This window comes from Mercenaria mercenaria, chromosome 8 (genome assembly GCF_021730395.1).
Source record: "Mercenaria mercenaria strain notata chromosome 8, MADL_Memer_1, whole genome shotgun sequence".
In the NCBI taxonomy this organism is placed as follows: domain Eukaryota; kingdom Metazoa; phylum Mollusca; class Bivalvia; order Venerida; family Veneridae; genus Mercenaria; species Mercenaria mercenaria.
In genome coordinates, this window is record NC_069368.1 from 1,303,681 (window position 1) to 1,327,884 (window position 24,204).

The 24,204-nt window shown below is 33.8% G+C and overlaps 1 protein-coding gene across 1 annotated transcript in view; it reads left to right on the forward strand.

The window, feature by feature from the left end:
• The first annotated feature begins 2,583 nt into the window (after positions 1–2,583).
• The window catches only part of LOC123523215 (potassium voltage-gated channel protein Shaw-like), a 29,071-nt gene continuing 7,450 nt past the window's right edge, over positions 2,584–24,204 (forward strand). The window contains exons 1-2 of the mRNA XM_045300920.2: positions 2,584–2,785; positions 5,623–6,577. Coding sequence (XP_045156855.1) covers positions 6,281–6,577 — 297 coding nt within the window. The 5' untranslated portion in view covers positions 2,584–2,785; positions 5,623–6,280. The remainder of the gene's footprint in view (positions 2,786–5,622; positions 6,578–24,204) is intronic.

The window sequence follows — 24,204 nt, forward strand, 5'->3', positions numbered from 1 at the left end:
AACATATTTGTTGTTACTATTGGCCTTTTGTAAAACCCTCGGTGCGTTTATTGATTTTGATCTATGAAAGCATTTAATTGTTAAGAACAGTAGACAAGTTTCAATATTGACATTATTGTATTGGTTCGCTGGCTTACGTTATGATGAACGGTGAATTCCCCATCTAGTGTGACATTGATTTTAATCAACGCACTCATTATATGATTTAATACAGCAATATTGGTCGAATATGCTTCAAATCTTTAAAAGATTTCAAAAGGTCAAGGTCGCTTCTGCCCCCTGTATGGCATTGATATAAATGTATACTCTCTCTCTCTCTCCATGCGTTCGTGCGTGTGTATGTGTACCGTTACACGTAATGTGTGAGTTTAATAAAAACAAGCTTCATCTGTTCTCTACAAGAAATAATGTGATGCTCCTATGTGGTCCTTAACCTATTTTTCGGCGTTAGCTGAATAACATGGATTTTGACCTAGATTCTGTAGTAATCGTGACACGGAACAGGTGCGCGCTGAGAAGATAAACCATTTATTAAGTCTTAAATGACATTGATTATCAAAAGGCACATATTAAATGGAACATATTTAGTAGTTTTGTTACCCTAAACTAAAATGATATATTCTAATTTAAAGTTTTTAATAATTTATCACCGCTACAGAAATAGAAAGCAAACTTCTTCCCCCGTTGCGTACCTCGCTTATGGATGAATGAGTGGTGGCTGGTTGTAACTGTCGAATCAGTGAACTGTACCCGGTGTCGGACTGTACGCGGTTTCGCACACACGGCAAATTCATGCTCTTCGTGAAAATAAAGCAGAAAATTTAACAATTCTTTGCTATTATTTCACGAAACTTAGTTATTCCCTACATAATTTGACACCAGGGGTCTTTCCCCGCTGGAGCGAGGCTCCGGCAAGTGCAGACAAAAACAATAACAACACCAATGGAGGCCAGTAGGTCAGCTGAAAATTTTTCAGTTTCGTTAAAATAATGACTATGCAAACAACAACAATGTACAAATTAGATTTAAAAATCACTATTCCATCATATATTATGTAAGTATTTACCTATTAGTCTACTTTACCCAAATAAAAAAGATTTCAACATTCATGGAAGGTATCCCAATCTGCAAATGTTTGATTTTTTGCTTTAAGTTTTTTTTTTAAACTGAGAACTTAATCAAGTAATTAGTTATTTGGTTCACTAGTGATTTAAAAGCTAGGGTTTTATTTTCATGTCAACTGCTTTAGCCTTTTCCAGTCCAACTAATTGTACGCTGGTCGACATATTGTGCTAGTGGGTTACTTATGGGGGATTCTGACCCAACACGAAATTATTTCAGAATCAGCTCAGGACGTCAAATCATTTTGACCTATCACTGAAAGGATACCTCTTGATCATTTAAATTTGCTGCTTAGTTGGAATATTTGCAAATGAAATATGTGTTCGTAAATGCATATCCAAATATTTTCTGTCTGTACATTCTGTTTAATTCTGAATTTTTCATGCGCCAAACATTATTACCTCTACGCCGTTTGTCTTTTTAAAGACATTTCTTGTTCAAAGTATTTTCAATGAGTATTTGTACAGCCCTCATCGAAAATGTTATTTTAAATGTTAAGCTTTGTATACAAATGCGTTAAACTAACTTAAAATATCAATAAGGGCAGTGTGTGTTTGCCACATTGTGCTGGAAATATCTTGAAAGCAGGTTCTACCAGAATTGTCCTGTTCTGTGAAAACAATTTGGTATGTTGTCATATTTTTATAAAGCAGCTCCCTTTCAAATACAATATGTGTAAAGGACCTTTGGAAGCATAGAACATAAACAAACAACATAATAGCAGACTCAGTTTAAGTTCCAGTTTACGTCTTTTATGATATTTAGTGTTTATTTATGATATTTGGTGTTTATTTATGATATTTGGTGTTTATTTATGATATTTTTACCCATGTGTGATTTTGCCATAACACTACACTGGGTGAATTAACAAAACCCCTGTCTCTGTATATTTTTTGTTACTTTTTACACCTTTTTCCTTCTGAATTTGATAATTCTATTCATAGTCTACCGGTTTAAATTACAAATACGACTCAAACTTTTGTTAGGCGATACTTTTCGAATGGAGTGTGAACTGAAATGTAGATTATCAGTTGGCGCGGATTTTTTATAGTCTGTCATTGAATAAAGTGCAGACAGTCGTTCGTATGTTTCGTGTTATGCACTTGTCATTTAATTATTACACACCCTAACCCCTGTCTTATTTTATTCACTGATATGTAATGACACATTCATTTTTTCTTCCTCAACTGTGAGCTCAGAATTCTGTCCTAAAATGCCTGTTGGAGTGTTCAATATACAAGCCTCAAAGACATTCGTCACATTAATCTCGTATGTGTTTCTTTGTCAAACTGACGCACCTTTTCCGCGTTCGATCGCACCAAGCAGACGACAGTAAGCCCCGATTCCAGCTTGTTGAATCTGTTGGAAGCTTTCATAATGTCACAGTATGTTATTTCATATCGACAGGCTCCATTGATCGTGCGATACTGAACGTACTTAGGGATTTAATGTCTTTCAAAGTACGATCAATTACATCAAAATTGGAATGAAGGTAAACAAGAGTCATGTGTACGGAATTGCAATTTCGTTTGTGCTAATGCTGACTTTTTAGACACAATGACAGGTTTGAAAGTAAATATTGTAATATTGGAACACTCTTCTTGTTAGGAGATAATTAGAGTTGATATCACGTTGCAGGATAATTTTTATAGGTATATCAAAGGTATTCGTTTTTATTCTGACTTTTTTGCTGTTGTACTACTGTATACTTCATCTAGATTTATTAGGTCCATTATTATTATTGAGTCGATCTGGAATTTTGGAAGCTTAAAGAAATGACAGAAATAATTCGTTGTGTACAATGCGATATACAGAGCGTTAAAATTCAAATTATGTGTGCATTGGTATTTGCATGTATATTCATAATGTCTTACTGGATAGAATGTTGTTGGCAGATAAATTTGTAAAATAATAATATTATTATGAGAAATGCACATATGTCATTAGGATATATACTTCTTTTACATGTCGCCATATTTATATGTATTGTTGTATTGCCTCATGGGTCTCAGACCTTCTGGATGGAAATAAATAAAACTAAACTAAACTATATAAAACATAATATATGTAAAACACTCAAAATAATAATATGAATATTTTAATTACATGTTTTTAGCTCATAACAGAACAGCAAAATGGTTAAAACCATGATACAGACATGAAATAAAAAGGAAACTTGTTGTACATTTCAGATCAAAATATTTTATCTGGTGTACACTCGTTGAAAGATATATTTCAACTTTACACGGAACTAAACAAAGTTAATGTCCTCTAAAGTTTAATTATCTAGAATATATTCTAAATCATTTTTGGTTCATGGATCTTGTGGTCTTGATTAAATAAAATGCGTATTTGTATTATTTAGAACTATATACTCCACACGTATACTCAGACTACCGGAAATGTGACAGTTTTGTATATAACATTGAAGAAACACGATTTACTACATGTTGTTTTTTTTTCAGTGAAAAATCGAAATATAAGAGTGAAATATATCAGGTAATTTCACAGTGAAAAATATCAAATGTATTTTTCACTGGTAAGAAACTATTAAATCGGTATATTTGTCAAAACATGGAATGAAAAGAAAATTTGTTTGTTTTACATGTAAGATCAAAATATCTTTCACTCATGAACACCATATCTTACATTTTATTCGTGGCTGTACCACTCGTAAAAATATTGCATATTGTGTTCACTCGTGAAAGATCTTACTCTGAAACAAACAAAATTAATATCCTCTATATCTTGCGTTTCCCAGGCGAGAATTTCATGTTCACCTTGTCTGAACAATGTCATTCAAATCTTTATTCAAAATTCTTTTATTTTTATTTTTGTAGATCCACTTATTGCTAGCATCATAAGTGGGATCGGTTATATTACTTTTTCTTAACCTTTAATATTACTTTTATGGAAAGAACCGAATTTATATTTTTAGGAAATTCTTTAATTAAAACTAACTGGATTTTAGGAGTAAAGTTTTGTATTTGCTGTTTTATAACAGACTTGTTTTAGAAAAAACAAATTGTGTTTTGCAAATATCATCGCACAAATCACTTGGCTACGTTTCTCCAGATTCGCTTTAAGTAATTTGTCCAGAATTAAAAGGTAAGGGTAAATTTCTTGCAAGCATAGAGCTAAAAACACAGCCAGCGGCAAGCACACCACAAAAAGAGATTGTAGTGGAAAGATATAACATTCGGGTTGCTTCAAGTGGGGATTGGGTGAAGCAGTTGAATTGAAAGAACAAAGCATGCGTTTACTTGTATAAGTTGTATTGTAATATACTTGTAGACTAAGTTAAAAAAGTAAATGCTTTTATATATTTGTGGCGTTTAATTTAGCCCGTTGGCGCACTTTTTTTCATAACTTACCCGTTGATTAATGCAGAAAAAAAAGATTTATATCTTTTTTATTAGTATGACGCTCGGCTACTTCCGTGTGATTACGTAATTCGTCATATTTCGGACGCAAAGCGATGGTTTCCCTTTAAAAACCGGAGAATTGCGATATTGCACACAGAGAATACGGAATTTGCCGATTGTTATTACGAATAAAACGTGCTTTAATAGACTGAAAGGTATGAAAGCAATTAATTTCAATTTTGACTAGAAGAAACTTTTGTGATTATTTTAATGGAATGATGCTGAACAACACCATTTTTTTTTGTGAAATGAGAAACTGTTCATTAGAATGTATTTTCATACAACTGCGAACCGTCGTAGGCTCTGCCCTTCCACCAATCAAGTGTCTAGCTGAATGACACTATTAAATGGGGGAAAAATCAAGTAACGTGCACATAGATTCAGGTACAGGCAGAATAAAAAATTGAAAAATAACAAGAATTTTCAATTTTGACATATTAAAATTTCTCAGATTTTTAACAAAAAGAATTGTGAAATATACATATATGTCATATGATATACATACGAAGCAGTTGACTTTTATACAGTGCAAACACATTCTCGAGGCAGGAACGCTTTTAATGTACTTTCTTGAAAAAAAAGTAAAAAAAACAGTACTAAAATAATTAAAAGTATTGGTAAGTTTTATACATTAAATGTTTTCAATGTCGCAGAATATGATAAATGATATATTTTTTAAAATGATAGCAAGAAAAAAACACTAGACTAAAAGATACAAAAAGCAAACCGTAGGCCTGTGTAAATGCTCTTTTCCGCGACTAACACCCAGTGGGTAGGTCGCCATTGCTTTTTTAATGGCATATTCCCCGTTATCAATCTTGATGCCATCATGTCAGAAAACAAGACGGAAGAAGATATTGATATTGTTTGTAAGACGTACGGACCATGTGACATTGACATTATTTCCATGTACACGTGATTAACATTTTTAAATTGTTGGAAGCTAGAAAACGTATTCATTTAATAATAGATATTCCGTAACAATTTTGTCCTGCAAATTTTATTAGCGCTAAGGGTTTACTTTCGATACTTCTGTTTCTGTTTCTATAACTAATTGTGTTATTTGATATTTTAGGTCTAAAACGGAGTATGTTACAATATTAAATGACTCGCATTCAAACAGTGGATATATTGATGCTAACCGATATGAACCAAGTGATGAAATATTAATGGCGTAATGGAATTATATTCTCTGGGATAAAAAAAAGGCTGACACCTCGCATACAACTAGGAAAATGACAGTCACGGTTCCAATGTAATCTGACGATCACTGTAAATCTCTTATCAATTTGCGGTATAAATGGATTTAATAAAATCAACTATATTAGGAAAGCAGAACTGGAATAGTCCCGGATCGCCCATAAACAATATTACATAAAATTTCAAATTTCAGTTCACGTATGAATTATTGATACTGTGGTTGGGACATTAGGCAATTAAGTTGACATGTTGCATGAAAGATCTATGAGCTATGGGCTATGTGCTATAACCAATTATTATTGAAATGGATAAAACTCGCTTTAGTTTTAATTATTCAGGCACAAATGGATTGATCTCGTTGCAAACTTTGCGAAATATGTTATCAGATAATAAAATGTTAAGGCTTTTTCATAATTTTTAAATTTCAAAGTCTGTGATACGATTTAAACTGGCGAGTACAGTGCGTGCCAGTTTTCTGATATGTTGTATAGCATTAACAACGTGAAAAAGACAAGCCGTTTATATTTGCTGTCATGGAATATATAAAAAAGAAAAGGTCAGATGACGAAACGAATAAGAAACCGGAAATGAGAATCCGGATTAATGTCGGTGGCACGGTTTTTGAAACTTTCCACAGTACTCTAGAACGGATTCCGGGAACCCGACTTGCTCTTCTGCCAGTTCTTGGAGAAACAGACGACGCTTGGGACCAAGATCGTGGGGAATTCTTTTTTGACCGACATCCGGGTGTCTTCTCCATGGTGATGCAGTACTACAGAAGCGAAGAATTACATACAGATCAAAACGTCTGTGGAAATATTATTCAAGGAGTAAGTATCATACATGTAAATAATTATACCTCATTATTATTCATGAGCTGCAGAGTCGCTTTGATTGGCCGAGAGTACATGATGTGTTTTGTGATAAAAATCATAAGAATATTTTATAGTTATGTCATGTGAACGCACAAAATAAAACAATACATGCCATGTGACCGCCACTATTTTCTCTACTTAAACCGGCTAAGCGTCTAATGATGTTCGTTTCGTTTACCCATATTGTTACGAAAAATAATTATCAAATTATTGCTGTTTTTATTCCATTGGAAAAAAAAACGTTTAATTTCAAATATTCAAATTCACAATACATTTTGTATGAAAAGAAAAAAAAGTGTTTATTTTCGTATAAACAACATTGGCGTAATGATATCAAAGACGGCACTTTCCGCGAGATTGCACGTGCGATCTGACGTCATTCACAAAAAAATCATGAACAATACGGCGTTGTTTGAGAAAAAAAAAACACAAATAGACGCCAAAATCTCAAAAAGAACATTTAGATACAGCTTAGGCTAGTTTTTTCTGACGGTAAAGATCAAAACTGAACCGACATAACTGTATGAGTTTTCTCTGGATTTTACGATATTTTAAGTAAAAGCCAGGAACTGGATTTTCATCGGAAAGTGATTTACATTCTTTTTGGTGATCTAGAAAGATGTTATATTTTCAAAAAACAACAACAACTAAAAAACAAAACAACAACAACAACAAAAACAACAAAAAACAAGAATTCGTAACAAAGATACCAACGTCCTCCGCCTAGGGACATGTTTCACAAAACATATTGCATGCCAATATAACATCTCGGTAACAGGGAAAAACAGGGAAACATAAAACAATTTTGTTTGTTGATTTCAATTCATTTAAGGGTCTACCCTACCGTTAGGCCATCATAACTGGCGTGCCCCCGACATGCCCATGCCCCCTAAAACATGTCTACCTATTAACAATGTATATAAACCATAAGAATATATCATATAATTCATGAAGACGTTATGAAGTTTGAAAGTTTGAAAATGTCTAAAAATATATAATTGGTGAATGCTTTCAAATGCTAATATCTGCATTTTAAAGATTTAATTCGATTTTATATTTAAATTGGTAAGGAAAAATAAATAAAAATATAATGAAATATTTCATTATATTAAAGGGAGGTAATCACTGAACAAACGAAATGCATGGCACTTTTATGGTACGAAAATAACTTGTTTCTAAATTACACACCAGAAAATGTTAATTGTACTGTCGGTCAATGCAGTGCTGTACTGCATATCAGCCTAATGTATTGCAAACACGGTAGTGCTGCATTTACCTATATACTTTATCATATAAAATATAATTTCATGTACAAAAAAAGAAAGAAAGTTAACTTAGTGCCTTTAACCATCACGGGTGGTAAACGCGCAATCCAATTCCCGCCGGGAATACGCTTAAAATGGGTTGCGCAACGTCCGGTGCTGGTGTTGCGCGTAAAAAAAGACGGAAATTGAGGTATGTAAAGGGTTATAAATTTTGCTTAGTATAAGACAAGAATAATTTTATCGAAAAAGAAAAATGCTATTCGACACAAATATGATAATACATCATATGTGAAAATTTGGTTTGTAAATTTATGATTCGGGCTCTATTATCACAAAACTCAGGCGACAAAAAGCGTGAAAAAGTATGAAATCAACAAAAATGGGAGTTTCTGACCTCATATGCCTAATCTGAGGACATCTGATGCTTTTTATGATAACCTCAACTGTTATAAAGTAACGAATATCAAAATATTTGCTTCAAATCCTGCTAAGGTGACATTATTGACAAAAAATCATCGGGAATGGGGTTGCGCACGGGAATGGAGCTGCTCGTATACATAAAATGTATATACTTTTAAACGCGCAACTCATTCTGGGCGAACCCCATTCCGATGTGTTTTTTTTGCCAATCTTTCCCAAAAGCAACATTCATTCAAGTGTATGTAATATTCATGACTGTTTTACACGCGTTTGGCATTAGAAGCGTCCACATTTCCAAAAAGAAGGCACAAGAGTTAGAAAATTTGCATTTTCATGAGTCCATGTTTTTTTGACAGCTCGAGCCAGCAAAGTTTTCGTGATAACGGGGCCGATTCTTAAATATAGTTGGTTATTCACACTTGATCTTTATCATTTTTGTTTTCGAATAGCTTTTTGCTTTTTTTCGAAAGCACTCGTAATGTGTCATTATTTACAAAAACAAAAACCCACCTACCTCGATTTTGTATATATTGATGCGCAACACCAGCACCGGAAGCCGCGCAACCCATTTTTAGCGTATTCCCAGTGGGAATTGGATTGCGCGTTTACCACCCGTGACCATGATCTTTGCACATGACACAATGTCTTGTAATGGTGAATATTTGTGCCAAGTTATTTAGATATACACAAATTCCTAAAAAAGTTATAGACCTGACAAAAAAATAAAGTCCTATCTCTAAAGGTGACCTAGAGCTTAGAAATATTTGATTATATGTTATACATTGTAATATATAAACCTCATTGCTATTACATTACATATGGGAAGTAAAATCTTTTAGAAGATACTTTTAAAGCACAGAACATAACCAAGCAAAATGATAGTAGCATTGGTTTGATTAAGTCTGTTCGTGAGAGGTTATGAAATAAATCTCACATTTTACCTCGGCAAGAATTTTTCAATTTAAGCTAAATACTAGTAACAATACTGGCAAAGCTTTTAAAATCAAATACTTTTTATTCATAGCGCTTTGAGGATGTCTAGGGAAAGCATTTGTGATGCCAGGTTTTAGACACACTGTCTAATTGTTTTGCTTAATTGCCTGTATACAAAGTGATATCTGTTTATGCGGACTCAATGGTCCAGTGATAACGCTGTCTGACAATGTAAGCCGGGATCGTGAACTCGAACCCAGCTTCTCTAACTAAAATCACTGACATTGGGATAAGGGCCACGTATATGAGTGTTTTACACCTGGAATATTTAAGAACTTTTAAATCTTGAAGAAAGGGATTTACATTAGATAAAAAATTATATATGCTGGTTTATTTTAAATACAATACACATTTTCGGATACATCATTTTGCCCTTCTCACATGGATTATGATACGTGATCTGACTTTATAAATATAAGACATGTTAGAATCGAACTATATAGCAGAAACGTGTTCATTTTACGCTCTGTTGCCTTCAAGACGTCTTTTACAATCGTTGCTTTATTAAGTAATCAATGTTGTGGATATCAAATTACTTTACCTCGTGTTTTATCATTATTTTACCTTCGGTTGTTACGACTTTTCGCCTTCCATTAAAGCGCTTTGATTTCCGGTCTTTACTTGCTTATTTTCCTTTTAAGTCAATTTTCTGGGACTGATTAAACTTCCTCCTTTTTAAGTCAAACACAGGGCGAATTGTGATGAGGAAATAGTGCCTGTGCGTAGGAATATATATTGAATCTATACCGGATGTATTAGTAACAAAGAAAATGACGTCAGCACAATTGTTCCATCTGGTCTGTTTGGAAGCCAAGTCTTCATAAATATTCAGCGCAGAACATGAAAGAAGTAAGAAAAGTGGCAATATATGCATCTAAATTTATACGATATACACCTTTAATCAGCATGCTATTGTGATCGCAAACAATCTTGTTTTCCGTCCTTTTGATCAGTGAAATAAGTATTGTTTGTGTTACTATCTTAATTACTGATGTCTTCTTTGAAAGGGACGATTCTTTGAACAAAGATATACGTATACACTTATAGATAACGTTGCATTTCTTTACAAAATTTTGTGTCCATGCTCTTCAAATATTTATTTACATACCCAACTAGAGTCGTCATATCATGTCCATAAATGCTATTATCTGTACTAATCCTCGGTCAATGTCACAACTGAAGGCCTAATATTTGAGCCTAAAGTACTTTTCTCGTTCTTATCTTCTAAACGAATTGAAATATTTATGACACATTGTCTGGAATGTTCCACTTATAAAGGTAAGGTTCAAAGCTTGTGTTCAAAATGCACCAATACAAGCTAAAGCAGAAGGTCTATATTTGAGCCTCAGATTTCGTATCTAAACTCCTTGACTGATATTTTATGAAATTTTAGGGGAATGTTTTACTTATCAACACAATGTACAGAACCCAAATTTCGTTTGATCGCTGTCCGGTTTATATATACTAGGCCCTAATGGATAAGTTTGAGGTCAATGATTATCTCGTCAAGAGGGCGGAAAAAGCCATGTTTCAGGTGGGTGCGGCAACTAAAGGTCTATGTCATAGCTCAAACAATTGCGTCTCGGATTTCGTGTCTATATCTTATAAACGCCTGAAAGGATATTTATGGAACTAAGGTCGAGTGTTCGTCTCATTTAGACAAATTGTTTGACCTACATTTACTTACGTTGTCACCACCTAAGGTCAAAAGTTTAAGCATACTTAATTTTTGCTCACGTAACATGTGTACTGCCTAAGACTTAGTAAATTATAGATATACAACTATCTATTTTGTATTTATATGTTAGTTTCGGTAACAGATTTGCAACTGCTCTTACAAACCACTGTCACATTAATCTTTCATTATATTCATCAACTTCATATGAAACTTATACAGACATTGCTCTATGAAATACCTGTTATTATTTACAAAAACACTTGCTTTTCGCTACACGCTATACCTTTCTTTAATAGCTCTGCATAACTGCAAGATCAAATGTATCATGAAATATCAAATACAAAGTATGCAAGTATACAATGGAAAATTATTGACTGATATTCTATTTATAGCACATCTATATATAACTATGTTAAAATAGGGGCGACTTCATTAGATAATGTAGCCCCTTGTTGAACGGATGACTTATTGCCTCTGTAAGACCAGAAACAGTCCAGGAACAGTGATTGCTGAGTAAACATAACTTAAATCCGGGACAAACTCTTACTTACAAAAATTGTATTCATGTTATGAATATGAATAAGATATGAGCCGCGCCATGAGAAAACCAACATGATGGTTTTGCGACCAGCATGGATCCAGACCAGCCTGCGCATCCGCGCAGTCTGGTCAGGATCAATGCTGTTCGCTAACAGTTTCTCTAATTACAGTAGACTTTGAAAGCGAACAGCATGGATCCTGACCAGATTGCGCGGTTGCGCAGGCTGGTCTGGATCCATGCTGGTCGCAAAGCCATTATGTTGGTTTTCTCATGGCGCGGCTCATATGTTTAATCCAAATCTTGGACTGTTTCAAGTCTTGCTATTGAAATCATAATGTTATAATAGAAATTTATTAACCAGCAAAACAATCCTAAACATTTTGAAAAGCCACTTCACGGTCTCTGTGAAGCCTGAAATAACTACGTTTTTTTTAAATTAAGGAAAAGTTCAAGCAACCATGTTTGATTTGTATGTACTTAATTAAAAAAACAAATTAGTACTGCTGTTATTTCAAAATTTAATTCATTTGTTTTGAAACATCCCAGTGATAGTCCGCATCGGTTTTTCGCGGTCCGGTTTCATCTAAACCGGTATTTGTAATAGGATCAACGGAGCAGTTACGTTTCCCTTTAATAGTTCCAGTATATATTAATTCAAGCAATTCGATTTATCTTTATTAAATTAGATTGGTTTAGCCGAGACGTTCATACAGCATGAACACTACGATTAAAAAAAGTCTGATTTCTAGAGACAGTTAACGGGCCTTTACCATCAGTAGATAAAGTCTTTTCGATCGCTGCCAATCTGCGTATAAAGCTTTTATGGACGGACGCTGCACATCTTTACGTTGGCTGTGGTATAATAAACATTTTCCATAAAATATGAAGCAACTTGTAATGGCGTTTTTGGCAAATGCAGACGTGTGACAGCTTTCTTGAAAAATCTCGCACACGAAGCCGGTTGTCACTATGTTTGTTGCGTACACATAATACTTGACACATTGAAAATCCATTAAAGAGAGAAGATCGAAAACTAAGTGAATTGAGGGTTGAACAAGGCTTAAGATATGTTTTGCCTGTAACAAATTTAATACTGAACAGACAGTGCAAGTAACAACACAAGAAAAAAAACAATGCTACCCTCTTGAGTTTGTATAAAACGGTTATTAACCATTCAATTTTCTTTAGTCTAATAAATGGACACAAGTCGATACTTTTGAAGTTGGTTAAAACGGCACTATAATTCCTGTGGGGCACTTCGAGCACGTTGCGAACTTTGCTCCGTCAGGTCGGAGATTTTAAACTATTTCTGGTCTTAAAAGTTTTATCATTATTACGTTCCCTGGGGACCAATAATCATTCAATAAAACTGCTTGATCGATGGGCTGTATGGAGTATTTGTATAATATTCATGCACTGTCTCCCTCGATACCTTTCACGGCTAAACGTGTTTGTGTTCTTGTATGTGTAGTTAAAACAAAAAGTAACAGAAAATGTGTACAGGACAGAATCTTATAAAACATGCCATTAGCCAGAAAGGTGCGCAGTTATTGGTTAAGGAACGTCATAGATGTCTGACGTTACTGCTGACGCCATTTTGCTGTATGCTGTCGCGTTAAAACGTTCGTTGACGTAGATATGAAGTAACTTATGTGATTACTTAGATTCCTAGGCTTATATTGGCACTCAGGCTACCTTGTTTCCTATAGGTTCAGTTGTCTTTAATTTAATACAGACAAGTCGTCGGACTATTAATCAGTAGTACTGCAAATCGGCTGAAATTACTTGCATATTTCGAGGGGTTACTGGTCTATGTGTTGAAACATTAACGTTTATACATCAAATATTCGTCAGGGTCTGAAGTTTCTAGAACTGCTATTCATTTAGTTCCATCTGGATGCAAAACCAGAGAAATCCAAGATGGCCGCCAAGATGACTGCCAAAACACAAAATGTTAGGGGATATTGATATTCATTACTTTCCCTTTCCATGGTTGAATTCAAAAAGGCATATATCATCTATTATGATAGTGGTAATACCACTAGTGCAATATAAGTGTACTTTGTTTCTATTTATGTTGTTTTCATTTTTTTTTTCCATCTAAGATATGCTAAATTAAGCTCAGATTTATGGGTTGGGGTTACCATATTCATGTATAGGCTTACAAAGGACGCACAGGCAATATGCCATACCAAGGGGAAAAGTAATAGAAAACGACAATATAGTAAAAAAGTACACTCATATCGCATGAGTAATATAACTTCTTACTTCTTAGGCGATGTAAGTAGTTTTAAACTCAATGGTTTTTTTTTATTTCATACTACTCTCAGTTTGTACATAGATATACAAAAACATGAGTCAAATACATTCACTGATTCAATAGTGTTAAGGGAAATTAGCGAATATGAATATTCTCTTGGCGGCCATCTTGGATTTCTTTGGACTTTGCATCCAGATCGAACCAAATGAATAGCAGTTCCTGAAACTAGAGACCCTGACACACATTTTAGTGTATAAAACTTTCTGTTGCAACACGTAGACCAGTTCGGTGCTCTAAAGCTCTATAGACTTGCAGCACTACAGTGTACAATATAAAACATGTATCTACCCATCTTTATGTAGAACGCTTACAGGCCTCTATAAAACTGCGTGTAAACATGAAAATATCAATAACATGTTTTCTTAAATACACATATGTATAGCAAAAACACATTAATTTGATTTTAGGTTATAATGCAGTAATTCGGTCAAAAATGTGCCTAATAAAAAGATCCTTATTTTTCCATTTTTCGCGCAGTTGCGCGTAAATCGGGGCCAAATGGGCATTATTTCACTCGTGGAATGAATTTTACAAAAAAAAGGACACTTTTCATGCTAATATTCGCAGGTTTTCGAGTTTTTTTACTTGAAAACGAAAATAGGGTGTTTATTTTTGCGGACCGCTTTCTGAAATGCGGCAATATGAGGGTACCTGCTTCAGTTTACTTGCGTTTCACTGCATACTATTCAACACCCCTTTTTTTTCTTTTCGTTTTCTTGAAGCAAATGTATGGATATCTTGTGGAAAATAGGTCTACGACGGAGTGAAAATCTAGAAACTGTAACAAAATTGTTCTAAATTAGCTGAATTTTATAAAAACAAAGAACAATGTCTTTTATTGGTATATAGCCTTTAGTGATAAACAAAATCCGCTATTATCATGATAATGAAAAGGTCATACAAGTGAAAGTGATCTTACCGTTATATTTATATTGCTTACAAAAATGGTGAAACTATTTTATTATAAACATGCAATCACTGTTAATGGAATATAACATAACTGGACAATATCAAATCCGGGGCAATGTACGCCCGAAGTTTTAGATCTAAAAATTAAAGATATATTTTGGGTGCGTGCATTGGGGGTAGGGGAGGTGGGGGTTTGGTAAGCTGGAAGTGGGTAGATGTTGGTGAAGGGTAGAGGGATTTGTGCAGCGGTGGTGACGGTATACTAAGGCGTAATAAACTTAAGACATCAGTTTTGTCCACCTTGATATCTCAGTGGGAGAATTTTTGTCCCAGCTATCAACAGCGGGATGGTTTTAGTCTGGTCCATTGAAAATTAGCGGGATGTTTTCTGTTTTATATTCTAAAACCGCTGTATAATGCAATTTCAAGCGGTGTTATAAAGGGATTGTAAAAGTGCGTTAATTAGGAGAAGACGAGCTGTTAACACACCTTTTTATATACTCGTATGCGTGTTTCATGTGGAAACGAATAGGTATAAACGGGCCTACAACGTAGAAAATAATTTTAGAGGTCTAACTGTGATTAACCTCTGCGTAGGTCTAACACTACACCGACAAAAGTACTGGTAATATGACAGCTGTTGATGGTGGTGCCCATCTGGGCATTATTTCATCAAGGGTGGACACTTGGGTAAAATCACTTACCAGTTGAAACCACATATAAAACATACACTGAATATTACTCTAGACCTGTCTACGTAGAAACCGCTTACAAATGTGACAGTCGTAACATGTTCATAAATCAGCGGAAAGAGTAAACCAATTTCTACAATAATTGTTTGCTATATTTCAGCCACATGGTTCATTACTACTACAATTGAAATGGTCAAAAAGATATTGTGTCAAATGATCAATTATGTCACTAATCATATATTAAGTAGCTATTTATTTTAGCCCCAAAAAATCTTAAACCAGCCTGAAATTAGAACGAATTTTCGAGAAGTTATGAGCAAAAACTATGCCATACCAGTGGAAAAGCAACAACAAATTACAACTGAGCAAGTTAACCGACTGAATCCCTCCAGCCTTAATTTGAAAATAATAGAAAAAACAAGTTGACCAAGGTGTATAAACTTTCTTTGAAGCTGTATTTTACTACCTTCTATTTGTGAGAAATGTTATTTGCTTCTATAATAAATGTATTTCAAAAGGAAATTCAATTACGCTGTATTGCCGTATTTTATCAATCAATCATTGGTTTTATGCCAATCCCTGGAAGTCATAATATGCTTAAACCTCCTGTCTAATTTGGTTGTTACGAGTTTTTCGCCTTCAGTTGAAACCCATTATTCCGTTCCTTATTGGCTCACTAAACAGTAAAGTCAAGTACAATTAAGACGACTTTCAACAGTTACTAACAATAAACCAAGCATATAGTTGGCGGGTTTTCTATAGTACAATATTCCTCAGCAACCGCTTTCTGGAAGTCATTAAAACTTCATGCAAAGCTTAAATCACAAAAGGAGATGCGCATATTGTCTTTATGTTCTGGAGGGGAGATTTTTCACTCAGTTATTGCCCTTTTAGTATTGAACACAGTATACTATAGTACAATTTCTTGTCCGAAGTATTCCCCAGCAACCTTTGCTGAAATTCATTGAAGCTTCACAGGAAACTTTGAGGTATACAACAGTTGCCATATAACAGAAAATAAATCTACCAAAACCCGCCACCACCAGACGTCTCAACGCTGTTTTTTTTATTGGTAATAAGTAAATAAATTTGCTGTATGTTTTATATAAAATTAACAAACTTCTGAGAGCTGGAACACATAGCCAGGTCAATTTAAAAAAAAGAATTACTAGCCTTATGTATGTTCTTAAATGAAATACTGTGGAATCATTATTTTCTTGGGGGGGGGGGGGGGGCTAATTTTCGTGGATTTCGTGGATTTCGTGGTTGAGTCAATCCACGAAATTTAATCCCAACGAACAAGTAAAATTCCCATTCATTTTGTGTTCAAAAGTTGAAATCCTCGAATTCATATCCCCACGAAATTGCCGTTTTGACCAAAACAACGAAATTTCGTGCTCACGAAATTAAATGATTTTACAGTATAAATCATAAAAACCACTAAGAAAAGTACGGGTCATGTATCTTCTAAGAGATTTTTGTCTAACATGTCAACACTATTGAATATCTTCCAAACTGACAGTTAAAATGTGGGTATGAACACATGTGTAGTAAGGTCTGTTTTACATTTCTATAAATGCAAAAAATCTACTTGAAAATGCTTCCCAAAATGTCAAGTATAGGTCCACAATGAAATAAAAACAGGAACTGACTTACATAAAACATGAAGATGCCACTTAAACTGAGAACAAAATGAGGATTTTTTCTTTCCGCCATTATCTAGCCGGAAGTGCTGCTTGATTACCTATTCAATACTATTATACATATATTGTTTTTGTGGTCGGTACCACTGTAAAAAAGTAATAACTTAATTAAAGCATAATAACTGATTGACAAATGAGTATGAAAATCACTTTTAAAAACCAAATCTAGTAATATTATGGCATCTTTGATAGTAAATATGCTAGCGTATATATTAAGCATTGAAGGTGGATATCAATCTGTTAGTATATTTACAGAAACGATTCCATCAGAATCTGTTCATAAATAATGACTGACCAATTAATTTCCCTGACAACCAAAAGTTTCAATTAAGCAAGCATCATATTCTATACCTGAATGATTACAAAAAAATTAAAGATAAATTGCTAATTTCATACAGAGCTTATATCTGTACACATACGCTTTTACCGCACACGTATATATATTTTGATCCACAAAAAGCGAAAAGTACAGTATAGAAATATTCTATACCTATTTTATCTATCCAGTCGCGAACGTTCATTTGCAAACGTCACCGTACAATATAACTTGGGATTTTGGATGCACGTGCGTACAAAAATCCTGTTTTTCTGTATTTGGAGCAAGCGCGTACAAAAAATCCTGTATTTCTGTATTGGGCGGCTCAACAGCCATGTTTAAACAAACGATTAAAGCCCGAAAACGCGTGAAAATGTTCCGAATGTAAATCGGAATGAAGTAGGCCTCTAATGTACAGAGTTTTGATTATGCGCTTGAAATCTGGATTTAATTTGAGTTGTTTTTTTTTGTTACAACACAAAACGATTCAAGGAAACAATGCTATCTGATTTAAAATTTTTAAAACGTTCGTTAATAACAAAAACTTAAAAATACAGTAAAAAGGACATCAGATGTTGATATTTTGAAAAGGTCGCTGAAAAGAAAGCCGTTCCGGACGAAACCTAGAATTGGTTTTCAGCCCCGTCTGAATAGTACTCAGCAGTTTTCATTTAACGGTAAGAACAAATGGAAGAAGATTATGGATGGCAGCGGAGGGCGGTCGCATCCAAAAACATGTCTGCTCTATAATTCACTTTTCGGTTCGGATCTTATCAAACTTGGTTGACCAAAGTTTGTGGGCATTTAATCTCGGCCAATTTCAATAACCAGCCAAATTTACCAGACACTCTTTGATTATTTTGTCCCTTTAATTACTCAAAAAACGGGGAATTGGCCTTGTCCGCTTTTTAAGTCGAACAGTTTTCATCCGATCTTCACCAAACTTGCCAAAAAATGTTTGCGGGATAATATTCTCAGCCAAGTATTATTACCACCAAATCGCAAATGGCGTTGTAGGGAGGTTTGGGACCATATACTTTTTTATGGAACGCAGAAAAAAAAACTTCAATGAATTACGTATATTACGTATGAAATGAAATAAATATAGAATGAAAGGTTATTGTAGGTTCTACATGTTCTGATAAAATAATTTGCCTCATACCAAGCGGGAAAAACCCAGAAAAGGTAGGAATACATATTCAGTGGAAAAACCAGTTTTAATTTAAACTATTATTTTTAAAATGTAAATTTGATATAGAAAAAAGGTTATTTAACATTTACTGTAACAATACGAGATAAATTTGGACCGTTTCCCAGCTGAGGAGACCATATTGAACTCGCCTAGCGGCTGCCAATTTTGGTTTTTCAGCTGGGTACTCGTCCAATATATCTGATTTTACAGAACAATGTTAAATAACCTAATAATAAAAGCCACAGTCAAGAAACCTAAAACGAAATTTACAAAATGAAACATAAAGGTCCTAAATTTCAAATAATCCATTCAGTGACACGCAATATGAGCTTCAATATTAATAGCTTTAATATAGTCTCTACACAAAACGCTTTGTATGAACACTTAATATCCAATATTTGTTGAAATAGTATTCACAACTTTTCGAAATATTATCCGTAATAATAAAATCTACAAGAAGATCCTTTGGAAGCATAGAACGCAACCAAGCAATACCATAACAGACCCACATTATCAGACAAGGATGAAATGTTGAACATCCCATGTTCCCAGACTAGAAAATATTAGAAAATATTACAACAGTGAATCAATGTGCGGTAATAAAACATAATGAACTCAATATTCTAGTAATACTCTAGGTTACTAGAACAAAAGATTAAAAATTTACGAAGGATCACCAGTTCAGAAAAACGTTTACTTATATATAATAATTATATAATTTTCCGGTACCTTTTCTATACATATATAGTTGCCTACAATGCATTAATAATTGCTTATTTTCCCGAAGATTCATTTATTTTGTTTATATATATATAACTTTACCATATTTGGAAAAATCTAGATTCTTCTTTGAGACTCTGAAGTGTTCTATTTATTTAAATTAAAATATTCAAGATTGTTCTATTCGTCAATAAATCAATAGTCAAATCAATACTGGGGAAAACCGTTTATGCTAATGCAGAAAAATTTCATCATCAAAACAATGAATCTTTTAAAACTAAATCAAATTATATTTTCTTCTCAATAAAAGGGAAAAGGTCACATGACAAAAATTCATTATGGTTTACACCCTTTGGAAAGAATGTATTTCATAAAGATTGTGATTTTCGATTACAAACCAAGCCATACAAAACATAAGAGTTCATTTATGCTTTTAGTAAACGAAATTGGAATAATAAAAAGCATGGAAATTACATTTCCTATAATAATGGTGCTACTTTCAAGTCTATTGTACCTTGGTAAATCGATTTAATTGACTATATCAAATGGAAAAAAACACGCTGCATTACACGTACTTATTAAAATTTCTATGTAGCAGTTACATTAAGAAGGTTTCATAATCTTGTTTTAACTAAACCAATATTCTTAGAAAATATAGCTCTCTTGAAGCGTATGAAAGTTCCAACTGGACCAGTAATCTTGGTGAATTGACGTCACAAAAGCAACATTCTCTTTATAAGCAAAACATTCCAGACTTTCCTGTGATATTGACCTACAGATTCTAGAAAATGATGGATATTTATGATCAACAGATATCTTTTTGATCTCTGCTATTAAAAAAAAAACTTTAATGGGTGATTTAGAGAACAGTGCAAACACATCAAAATATTTCGTTGAGTTCGTGATGGGCCAGTAAAATATCTAGGAGCAGGAATTGCAACTATCGTCGGTATGGGGTAATAATTAGTTCCAAACGTCGGTCACAAATCTCAAACCACAATTATTATTGATAAAGCATTGTATGTCAAATCAAGTTTTACGTTAATTAATTACATTTTTCATCTTTTAAACTCTTATAAACATTAAAACTCATACAAATTTCTTTTCCAAAATGCTTACGTTTTAAAACGATTATAATCGTCAAAAGAACATACAAGAATCTTAAAAACATATTATAGGGTTAATTACATATAATCAGGTTTAGATTGTTCACGACTTACGTATAAACTATGTTATATAGCCGTTTACGCGTTAGTAATAGTGTTAGATAGCCGTTTATGCTTAAATGATAGTGTTAGATAGGATAGCAGTTTATGTCATAACTCTAATAGTACAGAAGGTAATTTATTCAACCGGCATACATAAATCTACATTATTTACTTTTTTAATTATCTCCCTTTATTAAAGTTGCTTATTTTTTTATCATCTTCCTTTATTCAATTTAACTGTAAAAACTAATTTAACATAATTCTAAAAGTGCAAAGGGAATCTATTTAATCTGCATACTAAAATGAAACAGCTGTATACTACTTGGTTATTTAGACATTTTAATCGACTTTGATTGATTTAAGAGGAGAGAGTATTATCTTGATTCTTCATACATAAGTGTAAGCTTCTAATGGATGTTTGTGATCCACAAACATATTTTTGACCTTTGTCACTGCAGTTTTAAAAGGTTTGATGGATGATTTAGAATTTAATGTAAAACACCATTCCAAAAAATAAAACAACAACGTAAAGTAGCGTCACGGAAAACTGATAACAATCTAAACCCGGAAATTGAGCACCTTATAAGTATTACTTTGATTCAGTGTTGTTATAGTTTCTGGTCCTTCGGGATCATGGAGTCGATTCACTATGCGATAGAATTCTGTTCAGGCCGGTGCTAGGGGGCATGACGGGTGTTGCTTTTTCTATTACCTCTAAAGAAGAGACTCAATCAAACCGAGTTTGCAATTATTTTGCTTGGTTGCATTCTATGCTTCTAAAGGATCCTCTTATAGATTTTATCATATACAGGTAACCAGTTCAAATATTAACAGATAGAGAGATAATCAGAAAACTTGCTTTTCATGCTGACATGTTATACATGTCAATCAAATGTGATAAGTAATTTAACAAACATTTTCACCTCAATGCTTACACATTAAAACAGAATGTCGATAATATATTGAATATGGCTTATAAGGCCAGCCCTAGAAGAGAAATACTAAATGTTAAAATACAGTGCAGTATACAGGACATATCAGAAACATAAAACTGAAATACATAGCATTGCCCATTACATCAAAAGCTAGTTTTGAAAATAAAATGCTTGAAAAACGAACCGGAGGCAGCATACCTTTCAAGCAGATTTATGATTTGGCAGTCTGAGGGTTACACAAGAGATGAATTTAAACTTTAAGAAGATCCTTTAGAAGCAAAGAATTGAGCAGACGCTGTCTATTGTGCAACGTCCATCAAACCCACTTGCACAGACTAATCGGTATTCTATTCTAGAGTGGCCTCCATGTCATATCCACTGGAATCAAAGAACACTTCAAAATCCAGACCCGGTTACACTAATTCGGAATTAGCAACACATCGCATGCCCCCCCCCCCCCCCCACCCCACACCCACACACCCACATCCACACATTCCCCCGTCCAGCACTTACTTAAGTGGGAATTCTGTTTCAAAGTGACATTGAATATATTCAGGGATCCGAAACACCAGAAATTAAAAAAAAAAAAACGTATTGAGTCGAAGTAGAAGGACATCATTTTCTCTTCCATCCGCCAAAAAACCTGATGGTGGATAAATATGGTTATACAAATGTATTTCTGCTAGGATGAATAAAACAATACCTTGCTACTGAAATGGAAGTTGAAGAATCTTTTACCACTAGACTTGTGTTCATGAATCTGTATATTTAGGTACTTCAGTATTAAAAGCAATCTCTTCTAGGGCTGACCTTATAAGCCATATTCAATATATTATCGACATTAAGTACTCTAGGGAAAAATTGTAATTAACAAATCTGCTTGATCAATGGATTGTGTTATCGTACCCTCAGATACCTTCGGAAGTTCATTAATCTTTCAAATGGAGTCGTCAACCGAAACAAAGCGATCACTTCTAGTTATATAATCTTTCCATCTATAGACCTTTTGTGCATGTTATATATATATATATATATATATATATATATATATATATATATATATATATATATATATATATATATATATGTACATACTGCATATCACTGTGACTGTAAACCAACAACTGTTCTGTTCTAGAAATGGACGTTGATTTAAATAGAAACAGTACCTAATTTCTTTTTCAGAACATAGACATGAGGTTTGATAGCTTTGAAATGCATGTTAATGCCAATATATTACTCCAAGATAGATATATTAATAATAGTTTAACCAAACAGTCATTAGCTTTTAATATCTTTATATAGAAAAAATATGACCAATGAAGCTCCTGTTGGACAGTCAAAGGAAGGGACATAATATATTGCCTATATTCTATTCGGGTGCACTTCATTTTCATTTCAGAAGTAATCTAGATTGCTAAACAGTAGCCCAATACATTGTTCGCTTAAAATATAGAACAGTTGAACAGTGTGATATCCTTCAAATACCGACTGCAAATGTTTAAGCCCTGACCATGATTCGAACCAAGGACGTCTAGCACATAAAATGGACATTCTAGCTCATCACTCTAACATCAAATTCTACAGACAGGCAGTGCACCCTAACTCTCTACCTTACTACATTACGTGAACTGGAACTATTTTGTAACAATGACCTGTTCACATCACTCCGTATCGTCGGTGTATTGACTTTGCCAGCTAACGTACACAAGAATAAGTATTTTTTTTTTTCAATTTTTTTCATACGGACAGAAGTGCCAAGATTTCTCTGACGTATATTTTTAAGTATGAACTTCCTAACTGACGGTACAAGTGTAATATAACTTGCACCATTTTTTGTATTTGCCCTTTCAGCTGCAGGCAAACGGCAAAGTCAGCGAGCTGTGCGGAAGATTCAACAATAATTTAACTATTTCAGTTGTTCGGAAAATACAGCTAAATAACTTCATACATCGAACAAATTCAATTTTGTTCCATTTCTGTCAGTATAACGACTAAAGTTGACTACATTTAATTCATTTCTTTGAGTACATGTATTCTCGTATGCACGTATAAATAAATGTCCATTATTAAAATCAGGGTACACGGAGATCAAGGCAATATATATTATGAATTTTTGTAATACTTAATAATTCAGAATCATTTTCTAAAAATAGAAGGAATCTAGCTGAACTTCAATGCATGCATTTAATATTGATTCATAGCTTTGACAGTTGAGAGACTTTGCCATCTACAATTGTAATTTTTAAAAGAAACTTGCTTCTAAGTTGTTTATACCACAGTCACACATACGGCGCGGATAGCTACGTTTAGCTACGGATAGAAACGTAGTAATCCATATCGATCCATACTTGAGCCGTACGGACTGGTACGGATTGATACGGGTTACTACTTTAAGGTACGGCTCAGGTACGGATCGATACGGATTACTACGTTTCTATCCGTGGCTAGACGTAGCTATCCGCGCCGTATGTGTGACTGGGGTATTAGTTGTGCCGTGTTAAGGGTAATAAAGATAAAGAAAAATGATGATAAAGATGTGCATTATTCTCAAAATTCAAAAATATTCATATAGCCGACGAGCGATATTTGTAGAAAGCCAGAAGTCTTTTTTTGAAAAGTTATTAATTTACAAGCATTATTATAAACAATGTTGTATATTGTCTTTGATGTGGTGCGTGCTTAACAAG